At 53.3% G+C, this 19867-nt stretch overlaps 1 protein-coding gene across 3 annotated transcripts in view; it reads right to left on the bottom strand.

Annotated features, from left to right (window-relative positions):
- The window catches only part of CAPZB (capping actin protein of muscle Z-line subunit beta), a 135324-nt gene extending 120238 nt beyond the window's left edge, over positions 1 to 15086 (bottom strand). Inside the window, exon 1 of one of the 3 annotated variants that reach the window (XM_058718873.1) lies at positions 14980 to 15086. In XM_058718873.1, the coding sequence (XP_058574856.1) occupies positions 14980 to 14982 (3 nt within the window). In that variant the 5' untranslated portion in view covers positions 14983 to 15086. Of the gene's footprint in view, positions 1 to 13710; positions 13864 to 14979 lie in introns of those variants that run through there. The other 2 variants (XM_058718870.1, XM_058718871.1) reach the window with 2 other exon arrangements.
- Positions 15087 to 19867: the final 4781 nt, after the last annotated feature.

The raw sequence follows: 19867 nt of genomic DNA, 5'->3' as shown, positions 1-19867 counted from the left end.
GTGTTCACACCCAACTAGATGGCCGTGGGTCTCCTCCACTAGGCTGTGGGCTCTTTAAGGCGAGGCCCTCCCCTCACTCAGCGGAGTGTCCCAGGACACGGCACAGAGCACAGGACACACTCAGCACACAGCGATGGGGGGAAGGGCACTGAACCACCAGCAAATCCTACTCCAGGGACGAGAGCGTCAACAGCTAAACCTCATGGGTAAGGGTTGTGCTGTGTTGCAGGTCAGGCCAGGGTGTGGACGGGGCACACAAATGGACAAGAGTGAAGTCGGAGCCTCCTTCACGACACGACACAGGACGTCTTCACAAGGGACCCCTGCTGGGTCACGTCAAGCTCTCCCACCCCTACCCTTCTGGCTCCAATGACTGAATTATTGCCGATTGCTGGTTCCGCTGAACAGGCCACGTTCTCCTGCACGTACCGTTCTCTCTGCCTGCCGGGTCTCCACCACCCGTCCTCCTGGTAAATGAGTCTTTTCATCTCGCTTCAGACAAAAGCCTCTCCCCTGAAATCTCTGTTGTGGTCCCCGCTCAGTCGAACCCTCTTCGCTGCACCCGCACACACCCCTTTCCAGCGATTATCTTCCATTCCACAGCTTCGCTGGACAGACACTTGGTCTCCTTATAGATACAGTAACGGTCTTTATTATGCCCGCCCCCCCCCAGCAGAGCCCAGAGCATTGCTGAGTATTTGCATGGATGGATGGACAGATGGTGGGCAGACAGGATGTGGAGGGCTATGGTAGTCAGAGAAGGCTTGGTGGCCACGAGGGGACAGAGCCAGGCCTGGAGGCAAGCGGGGAGGACGCAGGAAGAAGGGAGGAAGGCACGGAGGGGGATGCTGCAAGCCGAGGCCCAGAGAGAGAAGCAAGCCAGGCTCTGAGGGTCACCAATTTTACGTGGTCCTCAGATGAGCATCTCTCCTACCAACAGTTACAGGAGTTGACTTCAACGTATACTTTCTACTCGGGGCAACTGATACTGGTTCTCCATTCACGGTAACGGCAAAGTTTCTTCAGTTAAAAAATGAGGTAATCTAAAGAAAAATGACTGGTTCTGATATGGAGATGCTGTCGCAAAAAGCATGGCGGCTACCCCTAGATAGAACATTTCTTTTTTTTTTTTTTTTTTTTTTTTTTTAAATTTTTTTTTTTTCACATTTATTCATTTTTGAGAGAAAGAGAGAGAGAGAGAGAGAGAGCGAGCATGGGTGGCAGAGGGGCAGAGAGAGAGGGAGACACAGAATCTGAAGCAGGCTCCAGGCTCTGAGCTGTCAGCACAGAGCCCGACGTGGGGCTCGAACTCACCAGCCATGAGATCACGACCTGAGCTGAAGTCAGACACTTAACTGACTGAGCCACCCAGGTGCCCCTAGATAGAACATTTCTGCAGGAAAGCAAGGAGCTCTCTCAGCTTGGCCAGAACAGGAAGCCAGACTGCGTAAACAAAGCCGGCGAGGCAGGGGGGTGAGGTCAGATCCAAGGGCCTGGAGGCAGCCTGCGAGGCAGAGGCTGTCATAAGTTATGAGGGCAAAGGGACAGGAAAGACGGGTGGGGAGAAAAATGCTCGTTCTCCTTAGCCCCACAACCCACTCCTGAGGGTTTACTGCAAGGAAGTGACTCTAAGGAGGGGAAAACATACATGTGTGCGTCTAGATAAACAGATAATCAGTAACCACTGCAACTAAGACACAGCAAAAGGCTTGCAAACCGGTCATTTACTGAATCCTCACAACCCCAATAAGGCAGGCACTCTAACGTGAACATCCTAGAGAGCGATGTAGACAGAACAGCCCGACTCCGGGCTTTGCTTTCCTCGACACCACCACATTTGAATGGCTGTATTATATACCATTGGGCTACCGTGCCACCATTTTTCAACCGACTGTCACTCGCTTTCGCCAGTGCCCTGCCACTGTGATTCCCGTCTCCTACAGACACGCCACAAAGTAGGAGCCAAAACCAAAGGGATCTGGGTTGGAGTCCAGACCTGTCCCTAGATTTCTTCTGTAACTAAGGGCACTGGCTTTCTGGGCTCGTCTGAGCTGAAACTCTCTTAGGACGTCATGCTGGAAAAGTGTGGTCTTTGCATGCGTCACTGGAGAAGCACGTTCAGAGAGGAGTTTTCAAATGTGGCTGAGTTCAGGCAGCAGCAAAGGCAACAGCCCACTTGAGAACACAGAGTCCAGATTCTAGTGTGTCAGACACAGGACCCCAGTCCCAATCACCCTAGTGGTGTACTGTGGGATCTGGGGCGAGCCACAAGCCTCATGCGGGCAGCAAAACTCCGTGACCAAAGAGGTTACGTGCAAAGGCTTTAAAGTCATAGCAACCAGGTTCAAGTCCCAGCTCTGCCATTTATTAGCAATTTACATCAAGTCTCTAAATTTCCATAATTGTCATTTACATAAAGGCCGAAATTCACAGGATCCCATGCTTAGGAGCTAATTCTAGGGGCCAAAGGGAATAATGCATGATAAGTACTAAGTAGAGTAGGGCTGGTGCCTTCCTTTCCTTGTTAACTCTGAGGGCTTGCTAAATGCTTCAGCCGCCTTAGAATCCGCTTGTACTTGTTAGGACCCATGGCCCATCACCTGAGGCTTGGAAATCGTTTTTTTCCCTTTCCTGAGACACCGGGCCATGTCATGGAATTCAACTCATGGGGTTTTATCAGTTAATTCAATGGCTCACAAGGCACTCTGAGCTCATCCTATGGAGGTCCAACACTATTTCTGTGTCCTTGTTCTGCCGATTAGTCACATGATGGGAGGGCCCTTCCTTGGGGACCATGGCAACCAGTACTTGCTTGTTATTTCAAGAAATGCCTTCTCGACAATCAATATGTACCAAACAGATACTGTGGAATCAAAATAAAAGCAGGATCCTGAGGAAAACGCCCAGGATGCTTCCGTGTGCTCTCCATCTGGGATTCAGCAAGCTCAGAAACCGCGGTCCATGGCCAAGAGGGGAAAAAGCCTTACAGCCCTGTGGTACCAGTTTTATGGCAGGCAAGAGGACAAGGGAACTCATCTAGGTGGCAGTTGAATAATCACTTCCGGAGAAAGTGATTTAAAGGAAGAATGAAGAAATCAATGTTAAGAAAATGTGAAGGCTGGGCCCATTTTCCAGGCGTATCACCAAGTGCCAAGTAAGACAACAAGGAATAGAGGTTGCCATGAATGGAGGCCATGGAGGCTATGGAGACCCTCCCCATCCTGCAAGCAGGTGCCAACATCCACAGCCCGGCATTCTCAGTTCCTTAAGATCAGGAACCTCTTTCGGTACCTTAGATTGGTTTTACCTCTTGGGGTTGGACTAATTCCACTGGTAACATAGGTAGGCAGACCACCAGAGTCTTTCTGTTCATTTCTGGCCCTAGTTGCAGGTGCAGCACAGCCAGGGCATGGAGTAAGTTGATCCTGAATTCAAATGCTAGCTTGGTCACAAACAACTACTGTATCCCCAATAGTGCATTATTTCAGAGCCCAGCTGGATATGCACAGAAGGGAGGAGACAGGACAGGTGGCAGTAAAGACTACATAGTGCTCAGGGTCTTAAGAGTAATTCAAGGTTAGAAGCTACAATGTAGGAAACAAGGTTTCCCTTTAAATGAAGAACCACAGTCACGGCAAGCTCATTCTTGTAGCATCTTAAGATGGGCTCCAAGTCATCAAAGCAAAACCAGGGGCAGCCGCCTAACACAGTCTGCTTTGAGCTGCAAAACATATAAAAGCACTAAAGAACATTAGTTACAACCATCAACATAAACACTTTCCTCTGTACATAAAAACAACATCGTAGGACCAGCCTAGGATTCTAGAATGGAATCTAGAATCAGAAGACCAAGTTCAAAGGCCACCTCTGCCCCTTACTAGCTGTGTGACCTTGTACAAGATACTTCTTCCCTTCTTAGGCCTCCATTTCCACATCTGCAAAGTGTGTTGGGGGGCACCGTGACCAAAATGGGGCTACGGTACAGATTACAGGAGATGGTATCCACGATGGTCAGCGCACAGGGGCTGGCCCAATGCAAGTCCCCCTGGGTGATGAAGCCTCTAAGCCAAGGCACAGAGGGCTGCTCGGTCCAAGAGCAAAGTCCCTGGAAGCCACAAAGTCACAGCCTCCCCTTAGTGTGATCATTACATCTGCTTTTCAGATTTGTGGTATTTCTCATTACAGGGATTTTCAGATTCAACCCAAGTCTCTTCCCCATAGAACAGTGCTCATTTATATGAATGATCAAGTCCCTACAGATAATAACGAACCTGTATTAATGTCCACACAGGAGGCCTGTGTGGACACTGTGTAAACACTGTTCTTATTTAATCCTCTACCCTGTAAAGAGGCAGATGTTATGTGCATTGTACCGATCAGGAAGCTGAGGTTCAGAGAGATTAAGTAACTAGTTGAAGCTCACACAGTTCACAGGTAGCCACGGTGGGAATCAGAGCCAGGAGCCTCCTGCTATACCTTACGAGGCTGCCTTCCAACAAGTGTTTTCTCTGCCCATTTCCCTTTATTTTGCCTCCTTACCCCTAAACCCCAACACTGTACATGCCTTAAAAATCTAACACAAGCCCTCAAAACAAAACATTCGGCGCCTGAGGCAGCAAAGTCTCGGAGGTCTGTGGCAGTTCACAAATGCAGCACTGACTAGTAGAAGCTGGGAGCACCTACGAACACCTGCCTGTTCAGAAGGACGAAAATGGCTCAGAAAGTAACCACAGTCCCGGGGTGGGGGAGGGGGGGGGAGGCAGGAATGACAAGCATCACTGATTAGCATCATGCCCCATTCCACTCAAAGACCCTGGATACCAAATGTAACTGGCCCTCCAGGGTTGGCCACTCATGCCAGGAGAAGAAAAAACTAAGCCATTTTCCAGAAGAGTGACTTTTATTATAAGCTGGAACAAAAGTACCATTCCAAACAACTTGTTCAGGGATAGTCAGGTGCATCTCTGCAAGGCCCGTAAGTAACAAGAGTTTCCAGTGAGCTACCAAAGAAGCACTTTCCTGAGAGCTAGGTGTTCCAATACAAAGCAGAGGCAGTCTCCACATTCGGCTGCGATAGCACGTGACCGACAACTCCACAGCACCGATAACAACACCGCCTTATTACTGACGTTAATAATGTTACCACGTCGGGCTTGACATGTATTAACTCGTTTAACCCTGGCAAAATCCATCAGAAATACCTGTAATTTTACCATTTCATAGACAAGGAAACTGAGGCAGAGAGTGAACGAAGCCACCATGTCTGCAGGTGTGGATCTAAATTCAGGCTCCCGACCCTGCCCTTCAACTGTCCCTGCACTCCAGAATCCAGAGTGCCTGGGATCATTCGGAAACTCCAAGCCAGCCATGTGACTCTGTGCCCAGTGCTCAGGGACACCACGTGCAGAGCCACCAGTGAAGCTCAGAGTCATCAGGATGACTGCTGCCACCATATCCCGATCCCACCGCTGCCGGTGCCTCCGGACAACCTTCAATGTCAGGGTGGCTTGAACAGCTAACGGGTGCACTGACCCCATCTCAGAGGCAGACCCTGCTCAGCTCCTTCCGTTCTTGTCACCCCTACCTAAAGTGAAACCGACAAGTGGGAGCCTGACACTGGCTCTGGACTGCCACAAAAGTGTCACACTTGGAATCACCCTGCTCAAAGTGTTTCATCTGTATAGGGCTAAACCACATACAGTGCTGACAATCGGCCATTTCTGACCTGGGAAAACAGCAATTCCATACAGTTCAACCTCATGGGGAAGGGGCCCTCACATTTATTAAGGGCCTACTAGACATCCATGCATTCAACAAACACTATGGGGCAATGGCCCATGTGCCAGGGACAATGGAACACTGTGTGGCACTCACACTCCGAGGGGGCACTTATTGTGCCCCTTCCCTCCTAAGGACCAGAAACAGCTTGAGGCATTGGGAGAGTCGCCAACTGAAGCCACTCAAGGTCATAGAACTACTGAACTGGGCCCCTAGGCTCTTTCCCCTCAGAGGCCCAGCAACCTGCGGCAGGCTGTGGCACCCAGGGCTGGGCTGGGCCTTCAGAGGAAAAGGTCAAGGGAATCCTGCAAGGTTTCGTGCAACCAACAGTGTCAGTGGGGGGCTGTCCCAATCACTAGGATACGCACCAAGAACTACTGTCCTACCCAAAACGCCAAGATGTGACCCTACTGATGGCACGTCAAGACAGATCTCTCACTTGAAGGTTGAGCAGGTAGCTTCCCCAAAACAGACTACAGCTCAGAAAGACCCATCCATCCCCTTTCATTTTAACAACCCGAACCAACAAAATCTTCTAACGTCTAAACCCAGGCTTCAGCCACCATGGCCGGACCCGCAGGTGAGCCGCTCTCAACCTCAGCTTCCTCGTCTATAAAATAAGCATCCTGGTGAGTCCATGCAGGACAGGCAGGATAGCAGAATTCCAGAAGCATGCAATTTTGAGTGGGAGGGCCCTGCACCGGAATGCTGACTCTGCCACTGACTACCTGGGGGCCTTGCAGCGAGCCACTAACCCTTTCCGAGCTTCAGTTTCCTTATCTGCTCAGTGAGGAAACCACCCCCCAGGGCTGGGTTGAGAGAATTAAAGACCGTGACTGTGTGCATCCAACACAGTGCAGAAGGCAGGCACTTTGAAGATGCACGGAGAACCCAGGAGGGAATCCTTAATAACCCAGGGGTGAAGACTGCTAACCCAGGCACCTCCAATTCCTGTTGCACAAGCGCCTCAGGACCAAGTCAGAGAACTCAACTCTCAGGACGACCAAAGGTCCACACCCACTATGGCCAAAAGAGATCTGAACACGGGAGCCGTCGAGAGGAGGATACGCAAGGAAGTCAGGACAGCCCGGGCGGGAAATTCTCAAAGAGCAAAGCACGCAAAGTGGCCCAGCCCGGCCACTGCCACGTAGGGGTCTGCCTTCCTCAGTGATGGGTCCCTCTCCAGCCCCAGAGACGGCCAGGAAGTCACAAGGCAAGCTGTGCTCAGCAGCGGAGCAAAGGACTGATAAAATGAAAGCCAGATCAGTCAATGGGGCGTGTGACTCTGGATCTCAGGGCTGCGAGTTCCAGCACCACGTTGGGTGTAGAGATTACTTAAAATAAAAAATCTTATAAAAAAAAAAAAAGCCAGCGATGAGACAGAAATTCAAGAATAGCTCCTTCAGTGGCTGTAGTGCCTACAGTCAGACTCTTCACCAGGAGTCTGGGGTAATAAAAGCTCCTCCTCTCAGTTTCTTAGCCCGAAATTCTATGCAGGAAGCCCGTTCATGGGAAATCTGATGTACCCCTTCGGGGCCAAACCTCACAGTGGGGAAGCCTTGAGAAGCAAGCCAGACCCGAACCCTCCGGCCACCGATCATCGGGCTATGGGCGACGAGGAAGGACGAGGGCGTCTGGTACCACCAAGAAACACACAGTTCCACTGGGAGGCCGCCCACAGAGAGCACGTGCAAAAGTATCTTTTCATAACTTAGGATTTTAAACGATCAATATTTCACTCTCATTAAATGTAATGAGTCCTGTGCCTGAATCTTGGAGAAAACTCTGAAACAGTTAAGTCCCGATAATACTAACATCCTGGTCTCGCGGCAGGTCCCTGCTCAGAAGGGTCCTGGTGAGTTCAGGGTTGGGACAGGAAGCTTCATGAGCAGTTGTAGGCAGTGGGTGAGGAAGTTCAGGGGCTGAGCAAGCGGCAACGACTGCTGGCAGTCTGCAGTGTGGTGAGATCTTTGTGGCCAGGGCACACCAGGCTGCAAGCCCTAAGGACTGCTAGCCTTTGGGGAGCCTGGGTGGCTTGGTCGGTTGAGCGTCAGACTCTGTTTCGACTAAGGTCACGATCCCAGGGTCGTGGGATCAAGCCCCACATCAGGCTCTGCGCTAAGCGTGGAGCCTGCTTAAAATTCTCTCTCTCCCTATGCCCCTCTCCTGGGCTTGCACGCGCAAGCTTTTTCTCAAAAAATAAATACATAAAAATAAAAGACTGCCGGCTTTGGGCAGAGGACTCTACTTCTCAGGGGCTCTCTGCACAACAGGGCACTACACTTGCACTTGCCCTCCAAGCCGGCGGGGTGGGAAGAGGAGGAAGCAGGGAGAAGGGAAGGCAAGTGGCTCCCTTAAGCCTAAGCCCTTCTGATGTGGACTCCCCCAACCCCACCCCACCCCGGTTGCTGCTGCATGATGTGTGCCCCAGACGTGTGCCCCAGTCTGTCAAGACTCCAATTAACCTGTCTCCACCCGCCTCCTCCGCCTAAGACTCATATTCTATTAGGTCTATCTGATGGCTCGGTGAGCATCCACACGACAAACGCCTGGATGGAAGAAACGCCTGGAGGCAGCAGCGCAGGGGCCCAGAGCCCAGGCTGTGGGGTCCAACTGCCCAGGCGGCCTAGGTTTCCTCGCCTGCATGACGAGGGTAACACGAGAACCTGCTTCATAGGACTGCTCTGGGTATTCAAAAGTAGTCAACAAAAAGTAGCTCCTGTTATGGTCGCGGCCACCATGCACAGTCCCCCCTTCCCGCCCCCCTGCAGACCGGTGGTCTTAGGTGTTTGCCCGCCCAGAGCCTAAGGCTGTGCAAGCAGAGTGGAACTGGGGGCCACCCGAAGATACAGGATTGCTGGGCTAACCAGACTAAAATCCCCGCTTAGTTGTTAGTAGGATATCAAGGCTTTGCAGACAGTACTATCTAGGATTTAAACTGACCAGAAATAGCAAGTTGGATCAATGATACAGCAGCCTATCAGAATGCCTTACCAGTGAGCTCTGGGGGCACAAATGTCCCTCTCAGACCCAGAGGTGGTAAATCACGGCCTCTCACTCTGCCTTCCTATCTTCATCCTTCTCGCCCATGTGTTCCTCTCCGTACCCCGGGCCTCACAAAGGGCTGGGACCCTCGTAACCCCACAGGCTGGTGCTGGCCTCCCTCCGCTCTCTCACCTCTTGGGGCCTTTGTACACACCAGGGCCAGATGACGCTTCCTAAAATACCACGACTCTGCCAGCCTCCTCAAATTTCTACCTGCCCCGTCAAATATTTAACTGGCTCCACACTGTCCCAGATCAAATGCAAACTCCTTAGCTTAGCAACTCAGGCACTCCCCAGCTGACTCCCAGGACTGAGGCACCCCCACTCGCTCCGTCTACTCTGTGGCTGATCTCCAAACTCACAAGACTGACCGGACCCCTGAACTCTGCTTTTGTTCCAGGCAGGGCCTGGAATGGCCTCTCCTTGACTGCACCCCACCCTATCCTCTCTGCCTGGGCAAGGTCTCCCCGGGCTTCACACCCAGCCCCCACCCAAGCTGCCTGTGGGCCCAAGCGGTCTGCAGGGCTTCCTGGAGGAAGTGGAATGCAGGCCGCGCAGACACGTGCCCCTTGCCAATAAAGCCTTTTCCATACTGCGTCCTTCCTGCTGCACAAAACCTTCTGGATGCCTCTGGTCTCCCCTTGCGGATCAGAGAACGGGGATTATGGCCTCTGTTTGTGTCCCTTACTCTGCGGTGTGCAGAATAAGACACATAATAACCGTAGCTACCACCTACTGTGTGCCAAGCACTGGATTCAGTACGTTGCAATTTTCCTTCTCCCGGTATCCCCGCAAAACGTTACCCACGTGCTACGGATCAAGAAACTGAGGCCAAGGGACATTAAAACTCCCGCTTCAGATCACCGCTGAGGCAGGACTCCGACCCGCCTGGGCCCAGCTCCAAAGCCCACGTTCTGTGGTGCAGGCGGCAAACACAGGACAGGGACTCTCGGCTCTCACTTCGCATTGCCTGGCGTTGCTGAAGCGCCCACCGAGTGCCAGGTGACCAGTGCAAGGTGTGGGTGATGAGGGGGCACCAAACAGATGAGCGCCCTGCTCTCACGGAGCTCACGTGCTCGGTCCCCAGGCCTGACCCTCTTCTTCCAATCTGGGAAGAGGGCAAGGATTCGGTCCGTAAGGGGTTCCACCAGGCACAGGCCCGAGATACAGCAGCGGACCGTGACAATACACAAGTGTCCGATGTACAGGAAGCCTTTTTGGTGAAGTAGAGACTCGGGCTCTGTGAGGGAAGCTCTTCACTCGAAGCACAGCCCAAAGCCAAGCAAACCTCAGCAAGCAGTACAGAGTGAAGGAAAGGGGTCTGTCTCTGGAGTCAGAAAACCCAGTCCCCCACTTAACGGCTACACAGGGACTCCCCACATACCCCTTTGAACCTCATCTATAGTAGGGTGATAATAACAACAATAGTGACTGTGTATGCAATTATGTGCCAGATGCTGTTAGAAGCACTTGACATGTATTATCTCATTTAATCCCCATAACAAGCCTTACGAGGAGGTCCTGTTATTATCCCGAGGCAGTCTGGCTCCGAAGTCCTAACTGCTTATACTGTGCTGCCCCCCACCCAAGGCTGAACCCTCCCAGCGGGGCTGATGCAGGGATCCAGTGAGCTAAAGCTCGCAGCACAGTGCATGCACATGGCTGGTGCCCTATAAAGGCACATCTCCGCCTCCTTACGCTGCAACACGGCTCTCTGAAAGCCTAGGTTTGGAAATGGCATTGCTCTAGCTGGTCCTAAGGTGGGTGATCTTGTGACGGCATCCTCCGGCCTGGCACGCCCCACTCTCACGGCTGGGATCCGCTGCACAGAGCAATGGGCCCAGAGCCTGTACTGCAGGCTCACAGCTTCTGAGAAGCAAACTGAGTGTCCAGCACGGGAGTCGGGTGGCCCCAGCCTGGAGTCCCAGGCCTGCCACTCACACCGGTCACTCAACCTCTCGAGCTTCAAGGTTCCACGCAAGTAAGATGGGGGATGGGCTATAATCTAAGCCACGTTTCTGCATCACAGTAGATTCTCCATCAGTGGCCGCTCCCCAGGTTGGGAGGGCGGGACTTCCACGGCACCACAGCGTTACAGTGCTGGGTAGGAGAGGTGCTGGCGTGGAGAGGATTCACTTCCACAGTTATGGCAGAGGGAAGAACAGGCACACTCCGAAAGGTCTGGGAGTGAAGCCTGGCACAAGCCAACTTTCTCTTAAATCTCCTGCTGTGTCTCACGCAAATGGCTTGCGGCTGCATCAGTCAAGGTTCTTCCCCCTTAAACTTTAGGTAGAAGTGGCATCCCCCACCCCCACCCCCCAAACAATGTAAGCTGTGAGCAATGGACGCTCATCTTGGTCATCACTGAGTCCCTGGCACAGAACGCTGCATAAAGGAGGCACTGAATACACAGAGAATTAATGCTATCCTACAGCTTCGGGCACCCCCTAAGGCACCGCTGTATTTGCCTAACGGCAAGCATCGCGCAGCCTGGGAAGCAGGAGTTGGAAGGTTATGTACCTGCCCAGCTACCATCTCTCCGGGCTGCCTGCCAGTCATCCGTCCTCTCCATGGGACTTCCGAGTTATAAATAGGAATATCTGCTTTCAAACTATGATTTATCATCTCCATCTCAAGCTATCGATTGTTGGCTATTTTTTTTCAAGCATTCCACCAAAGAGGCCAGTTAAGTTTAATTTTTTTTTTTTTTTCAACATTTTTTATTTTTTTATTTTTGGGACAGAGAGAGACAGAGCATGAACGGGGGAGGGGCAGAGAGAGAGGGAGACACAGAATCGGAAACAGGCTCCAGGCTCCGAGCCATCGGCCCAGAGCCTGACGCGGGGCTCGAACTCACGGACCGCGAGATCGTGACCTGGCTGAAGTCGGACGCTTAACCGACTGCGCCACCCAGGCGCCCCTGAGGCCAGTTAAGTTTAAACGGACGGGACTGCGCATCCATGTGGGGTCCGAGCTGAACTGTCTCTCGTCTACACCAGGAGACCAGCCAAGACACATTAGTGTCAACTATATTGTTTCACCTTGCAACAATGTGACAGGCCTCTCCTATCAGCTCCTGTCAGGCAAAACCATCCGGGAGCTGGAGGGACAACTCATGAGGGGGCCCCACCATCTAGCACCAGAATCAGAACTCTTAAGTTAGAACAATCATTCTTGACTTGGAAGCTACAGCTACGTAAGGAAAAGTTGTCTATGCATTCTTAACCGATGCCAACAAAAATCATGGCATTTACTCCAAAGTCCAACGCATTTTAGATTCTCAAACTGCTATTCCCCTCCATTGATAACTGAGATGTAGCTTGTTTTCTCAACTGTCACACACTACTGAAAATAACCACGGTGGTCTTAACTCATTTACCTATTCCAACATCCCACGTCACCACTTGTGTCTCAGCCCGACTGACCAGTCTGGATTATTAGTCCCAGCATTCATGCAAGGGACTGACCTGACAAGCAGCAGTCAGAAATTACTCAGAAGCCTAGGGGAAACAGCACGTTCCCAAGAATGAGTACAAAAACCCAAGTGACCGGGTTCATGGACATAAGACACGCCCCAAAAGCCATTTCCTTCAGTGCCAGGTGTTGTTCTAGGCCCCAGGGGTGCAGCCATGGAAAACACAGGGGAAAACCCCTGCCCTCCAAGAGCTCCTGTCCTGGCCCATGCCAAACCCACCTATACCACCATCCGAATGACTACTGCTCTGTTCAGTGAGGTCTCCGGTGCAAAGGACCCAGAACACAACCAGTCCTCAGTAAATGCTGCTGCTCCCTTGCCATCGCTGAGTAGCCCACTATTCTGTCTTCTAAACAGTGTCCTTCCTATCTTCTGGCACAGCAGCAGCCCGGGACAGTGGGGAGGACGGATGTCGGAGGCTGACAGATGTGCTTCCACTGGCTAAGGAACACCTGGAGTAAGTTACTCCACGACCGAGCGGCAGCCTCTTCACCTGTACGACGGGAACAGTAACTCCCTCAAAGGGCCCCGTGTGGATTCAAGGAGCTCATACAGCTGAACTGCACAGCACAGTGCCTGGCACCTAGTAGCCCTCAAGAAAGGTCAGCCCTTTTCTTCCAGCTCCTCCACGGTTCTTTCAGACTGTCCAAATAAAACCCAAATACAGGACTCCTGAGAAGCATCATATGTCGCTGTGCTGCTCCTCCTAGGTCATTACGGGCCTTGTCCCATTACCTTTGGAGAATCGGGCACCTGGGGCTAAGCCAAGATGCCCCTCCCTGCTAGATATGCTGCCGTGAGCAGCCCCGCCTGGCCATGTTCCCCTCCCTGCTTTTGCCCCAAGAGCAAATTGATTAAACCTCCCCCCACTTTTAAAGTCCTCACCCAACACTGTCCTGGAACACTTCCCCACCCAGGCCCGGGGCGGGGCCGCCTCCCAGCAAAACACCCATCAGAGAAGTCTAATCGCATTAAAAATGGCATAAGCCACATTTTTAATCAATATACAGGAAGGCACCAAGAAAAAAAACACAGCCACTCTTAGTCATCCTGGTTCAGCAGCCACATCTCTTCATGAAACAAGAAACTGAGACCCTCAAAACACTCTGAAGCCCAAAGTCCACACGCAAACATCTATCTGCACTAGGCAGGAGGAGCAGGTGGGTGGCCTGAGCTCTGTCAGCCCATCTCCAAAGGTTCCTTGACCTGAGGCAGAGAAGCCCTCTGGCCCTTCCAGTCTGGGCGGAGAGCCCGTCCTGCAGGAGGCTGCAAGGTGGAGGCAGGGCAGGCTCACTTGCGTTGGCCCAGGTGAAACCTCAGGCCATCCAGAGGACCCAGGGCACCTGCCACCATGACTAAAACAAACACCACGAGTGGAACTGGCTAGCTATCTCTCTCGGTGTCTGGCTCACCTGATCCGAGGCACCTCCATAATCAGCAGTTCCAACCCTCACAAGCTGACAGTTCAGGGGGAAGGGGAGGCTGCGCCTGCTGTGCTGCATCGTGTCCGGGCCGTTTGTTGGCCTCGGGGCCTGCTGGTCCCCCCCAGGGGCCGCAGCCTCACAAGGGCGATTGTGCGTTCATTCCTGCCCCGGAGACTCCCCCCGCCCTCATCCCTCTGCTCCCACTCAGGCCCCGGCACGACGCCCCACAAGCACCGCACGGGGGCAGCGGCCGCGGAAGGGGCCCCGCAGAGTGCGGCGCTGCCTTCCTGCCTTCCGGGCACACAGGTGCCCGCCCTTCCCTCGCTCGGTCCAGGCGGCCTCCCCAGAAGGGGGCAACCCTCCACCTGAGAAGTCACAGCCCCGGGACCACCACCCTCCCCGCGGGCTGGAGAGCTCCCGATGCTTCCCAGAGGCGGCAAAGAAGGTTCGCCCTGGGTAGAGGGGAGGGACCACCTGGGTCGGGGGCAGGGAGCAGGGCCCCGGAGAGAGGGTAAAGGCCAGGACAGAGGGGGGCTGACGGAGGCTACGCTAAAGGCGGTGAGAAGTCTGAGGAAGAGGATGGGAGGGGGGTGTTAACGTCCAGGCGGGGGCCACGGACGGAGGAGGGAGAGGTCCAGACTAAGGCCAAGGAGGGAAGAGAAGGCTCAGGCTGAAGCCTTGGAGGAGCGGGGAAAGAAATCTAGGCTGGGACCACTGGAGGAGGCGTTGACGGGGGCCCAGACCGAAACCACGGAGAAGAGTCGGAGGGAGACGGAGGCCTAGCCCGGACCACAGGGAGGGGAGCCCAGCCTGGGCCACGGGAGGGAGAAACGAAGGCCTACCCTGGCCTCAGGGACGGGGAAAGAGGACCCAGCCCGGGCCGTGGGCAGGGGCAAGGGGGACCACGCCTGGGTCACCGGAGGGGGTGCCTGGCCTGGACCACGGGTCCAGGAGGGTCTAACCTGGGCTGCGGGGGAGACTAGCCTGACCGAGAGGCGGAGAGTGGGACTCCAGCTTGAGCCAAGGGCGGGGGCTGGGAGAGGGAGGCAGGGTTGCTGCCCAGCCCCGCCGCCCGGGCCGGCAGCCCCCTCCCGAGCCGGCAGCGATGGTGTCTACCTGGGTCCCAGACCCCGCCCCTCCCCCACCCGGGGGACCCACCCTTCTCGGGCCGGGGGGTGGGGGAGGACGGCGGAGGCAGGGGGACACGAGCTCCGGCGGGGCCCCCGGGCCTGGGAGAGGGTGACGTCGGGCCTTTACCATGGTGGCGGCGGCGGTCCCGGTCCCGGCGTCTGTGGCTCTCCCCCCCGCAGCAGGGCCCGGCGCTTCCACTTCCCCGGGTGCCCAGGAGTGAACATCCGGGTCAGCGGCCCCCTCCCCCCGCGCCGGGCCGCCGCCACCTTCCTTCCCCGCCCCGGCCGGGCCCGGGCCCGCCCCCACGCAGCCGGCTCTCGGCCAATGAGCGCACAGGGCCGCGGCGATCGCCAAGTATGGAGCGCGGCGCGGGGGGGAGGAGCGCCGAAGGGGGAAGTGAGGGGCGGGGCCTGCGAGCGGGGCGGAGCTGGGCGCGGCGGCTGGCGGGGTGGGCGGGTCCGTCCGAGGCGCCGGGACCTGGCCGGGGGGCCGGCAGGGGGTTTCCGCCCGCACCCACGCCCTAAGTCGCGCCCGGTGGCTACCGAGGCGGGGGTGGCGGAGCGACAGTGCGCGCGGGCCTCCGGGGCGGGGACGAGGAGGGCCCTGGGACTGGGAGGGGTCAGGCCCTGCCCTCCCCTCCCGGTGCACCCGCTGTCTCCCGCGCGGACCCGGAACTGGTGTTGCGGCGGGCCGGTCGGTCCCGGGGAGAGCGTCCGAGCGATCGCGAGGTGTGATCGCAGCGCCGCCACTTGCTGCGTGGGGACCTGGATCAAGTCGCTGCACCTGAGCCGAATCCCAAAAAATAAAAAAAAGAAGAAAAAAAAAAAAGGAGCCCTAGGCCACGCCATTCATTGGGCGCCCACTGTATACCAGGCCCTGTTGGGGGCACCGAAAGAGAGTTGCACTCGACGTGAAGATGCCCTCAGAGCTACCTGCCGCAGGTAGCTGTGAGGACCCCGCAGATAGAGATTAGAAAACTGGACTCAGGAAATGTTAGGCGTTTACGAGTGTTTTTAAATGTGCTACAGAGAACAGCCCAGTCGCCCAGTGGGGCTGCCTCACTCCACGGAGTGACTCAGAAAGTTTTTTTATTTCCTTTTCCTTTTTTCTCTCTCACTCGCTCCATTCAACAAGTATCTGTTGAGCTTGGTCTAGAAAGCAGAACTAGGATTCTGGCCGTGCTGATAATACCTGCCCTCCCTGGCTTGCTCACTCTATTTTGTGAGAATCAAATCAGGTCAGCTGAGACAGGATTGTAACTGGTTAATGTTGCACAAATGGCGGGAATTGTTACCATAGGTCAGGCCATGTCCTAGGCCCCCATCCTCAGGGAGCTCAGAGTCAAAAGCTGCCACTGGCATAAGAAACCAATACAAGTAAGTGATTAAGGCCTGTGTTACGGGAATTCAAAGAGAGTGGGACTTAAGAATTTTTTCAGTTGGTAAGCATTTATGGAGCACCTACTGTATACTGAGCACTGTTCTAGGCTCTAAGGATAGAGTAATGAATTTGACAGTCCCAGTCCATGACGTGATAGAGGTGGACCCTTGGAGGAAAGACAATCACCTGGTAAGTAAACATCGTGTCAGGTGGTGATTAGAGGTGGAGAACACTCAGGGCGAGGGAATAGGCAGGCAGATTAGCCAAGTGGGGCAAGGGGAGGGCTAATTTAGAAAGTAACATTTGATCACAGGGAGGCACAAGAACCAGATAGGGCACAGACCCAAAGGGGACAGTCTCTGGTGTGTTCATGGACCAAGGAGGCCCATGGACTGGGTGGCCCAGTTTAACTAGGGGGAGAGCCCTGGAAGCTGAGGTGGGAGGGACACCAAGCAGTGACAGGATCAGGCCTAGGCTTGAGCAGGATCAGGAGGTTGCTGTGTTCTGAATGGACTGTAGGGGGCTAGGGCCAGTAGAAAGCTATTTAAGGCATGTTTTATTTATTTAAAAAGCACTTAAATGGGGTTTCCTACATGATGAACACCGTTAAGCACTTTACAAATAATAATTCACTTCATCCTCAAAACAGAGGCCCGAAGAGGTAAACTGAAAGTCACACAGCAGAGAGACGAAGGTGCCTACTACCCTGGGGACACAGTGGATGCAGCAAGGGAAGACCCCTTTCTGGATGTTTGCTGATGGCCTGGCAGTGGGCACAGGAAGAAGAAAGGAGTCAGGAATGATGCTAAGATTTTTAGCTTGATCAACACTGGAAGGATTAGCCATTTATTGATCTGTGGAAGATGAGAGGAGGAGCAGGCGTTTGTTTTGATTTGGGGTGGTTATTTTTTTCTTTTTTGTGGGGGGAGGATAAGAGTCAGTTTGGGACAAGTTATGTCTGAGATGCCCGTTGGAGCTCTGAATGCAAATGTCAAGTGATTGGATGTAGAAGTCTGGAGTTGGGGAAGAAGTTAGAGTTGGTATGAGAACTATTAGCTAAGAAATGATATTTTTAGGTACTGAAGGGCGCAAGACATCCAGGTGAGTTCGCTTAGGAGGTGAATGTAGAGGAGAAGAGGTCAAGAAGATACAGAGGAACCAGCAAGGAGACTGAGAAGGAGTGACCTGGGAGGGTAGCAAGAGGACGAAGAGAAGGTGATGTCCTTTTTTTTTTTTTTTTTTTTAATTTTTATTCTTGAGAGAGACAGAGGGAGAGAGACAGGGTGTGAGTGGAGGAGAGGCAGAGAGAGAGGGGGAGACACACAATCCAAAGCAGGCTCCAGGCTCTGAACTGTCAGCACAGAGCTGGATGCGGGGCTCAAACTCACGAGCCACGAGCTCATCAGCTGAGCTGAAGTCAGACGCTGAACCGACTGAGCCACCCAGGCACCCCAGGTGGTGTCCCTTCTTAAAGGCAGGGGATAAGAGTATGAGGGAAAGGTTTATGATAGAATAACACTTGAACTGTTTACTTGAAAAAAATAAGACTGACAGGGAACCTTGCTGTTCCAAATGCATTACCTGTATTTTCTCATTTAATCCTCATACAACCCTGTGAGGTCAGTGCCTATTATTCCCATTTCACAGATGAGGGAGCTAAGGCACACAGAGGTTAAGTAACTTGCTCCAGATCACATAGCTAATGAGTTCAAAGCCAGGCAGTCTGGAACCAGAGCCCACATCCGTAACCCTAAGTCTGATCCTGTTGCTTCGCTGCTCACAAAGTTAAGTCACATCTGGGGCACCTAGGTGGCTCAGTCAGTTGAGCATCCGACTTCCGCTCGGGTCATGATCTCGCGGTTTCTGAGTTCATGCCCTGCATCGGGCTCTGTGCTGTCAGCACGGAGCCTGCTTTGGATCCTCTGTTCCCCTCTCTCTGCCCCTCCCCTGCGTGATCTCTCTCTCTCTCAAAAATAAATAAACACGGGCGCCTGGGTGGCTCTGTTGGTTAAGCGCCCGACTCCGGCTCAGGTCATGATCTCACGGTTCATGAATTCGGGCCCGTGTCGGGCTCTGTGCTGACGGCTCAGAGCCTGGAGCCTGCTTGGGATTCTGTGTCTCTCCATCTCTCGGCCACTCCCCTGCTCATGCTCTGTGTCTCTCTGTCTGTAATAAATAAACGTTAGGGGAAAAAATTAAAAAAAAAAAAAAAGGTCACATCAGACAAGAGGCTCGGGGGACAGCCCCCTCGGTCTCTCTCATGCAGCTCTGTTTTCGCTTCTTTGGATACATCTGCTACATTCTTTACGGTCCTGCACCCTCAGCTTGCTTATACCACTATTCCCTCAACATTTCAGCCTGCTTGGGGTCTATCCTGGTGGTCTTTGTTCCTCCTTCATTCGCTGCATCAGCTTGCTCTATTACCTGGCAAAGTATTTTTCTGTTTCATAGTTCAAATCCCGACAGAATCCAGTGGACCCATCTCATGTCTTAATGATGGCAGCTTGTTGGATAGATCCCCGGCTGATCCCAGATTGAGCCCCCACACGTTGGATCCTACCCCCGACCCGTCAACCATTGCCATGACCATGGGGCCATGGGCATTAAGCATGGCAGCCTGCCAGGGGCTGCGGGCTAGCAGCAACAAACACCATAAATATTTTTAGTACTCTTTCTCCTCCCCTCCTCTTTCAAAAACCCAACCCCCCTTGAAGTTCATGCTGTCATATTTTCCAGCGGCCACCTCTCCTTTTTTTGCCCTCATGAACTAACCTCCTCCCCTCTTGTACCTTTCTTTATGACTTCAGCATCCATAAGCATAATCCATCAGAAATCTTACTGACTCCTCAAGGATTTCTTCCTTACCAATGAGTTTTTCCTTCCCTCTGCCTTAAGTACCCACTCCCGCAGTCTTACCTTGAACCTGCTCCCGCCCATAATTGCAGTCTCAGAACACACAATTGCAAATATCTCATATCCGACTTTAACCTCATTACTATAGTATCACATGCAAGCATTATTTCAACCTCATCAAGCCCTGCAAACCTTCGACCCTGCCAGGTCTTTGCATTTATCTTCCCGTTCACGCTCACCTCCCTCCTCACCCAGCTTAGTAATGAACGCTACACTCACTTCCTTGCAAAAACCAGTAAGCCCTTGCCCCTCTCTTTTCTTCTAACTGGCACCAACCTTGTTAAGCCTGGCTATTCCCCAACACTCTGCCTGCCTCAGAACGTCTGAATGTTGCTGGCAAATTGAAAGTGACTGGTGTCACTCCAGATTGATGTCCACAAATTTCAAATGAGCCCTCAATCCTGGCTAGCAGGATTGCTACCTCTCTGCCATATTCTGTTCCCCTTGCTACTCTGCGAGGATGATCTATCAGCCTTGACCCTCGGTCCCCTTTTCATCCTTCACTCTAAGCGACGGGCTTGCCTCATACTTCACAGACATAACAGTATGAATCAGAACCTTCTGGTCTACCAACAACTCTGCACCTTACCCACGTTCTCTGCCTTCTGGCTTTTGAATGAAGGGTTTGTGCACCCATCGAAGCTGACATCTCCACTCCTACCCTGGATTCCTCTTTCCTTAATCCTCAGTTTCTCCCTCCATACTGGATCATTCCCACCTG

The sequence above is a fragment of the Neofelis nebulosa genome, chromosome 2 (genome assembly GCF_028018385.1).
Source record: "Neofelis nebulosa isolate mNeoNeb1 chromosome 2, mNeoNeb1.pri, whole genome shotgun sequence".
Taxonomy (NCBI): Eukaryota; Metazoa; Chordata; class Mammalia; order Carnivora; family Felidae; genus Neofelis; species Neofelis nebulosa.
The sequence above is the reverse complement of the archived record's forward strand: the minus strand, read 5'-3'. Positions and strand labels throughout refer to the sequence as shown.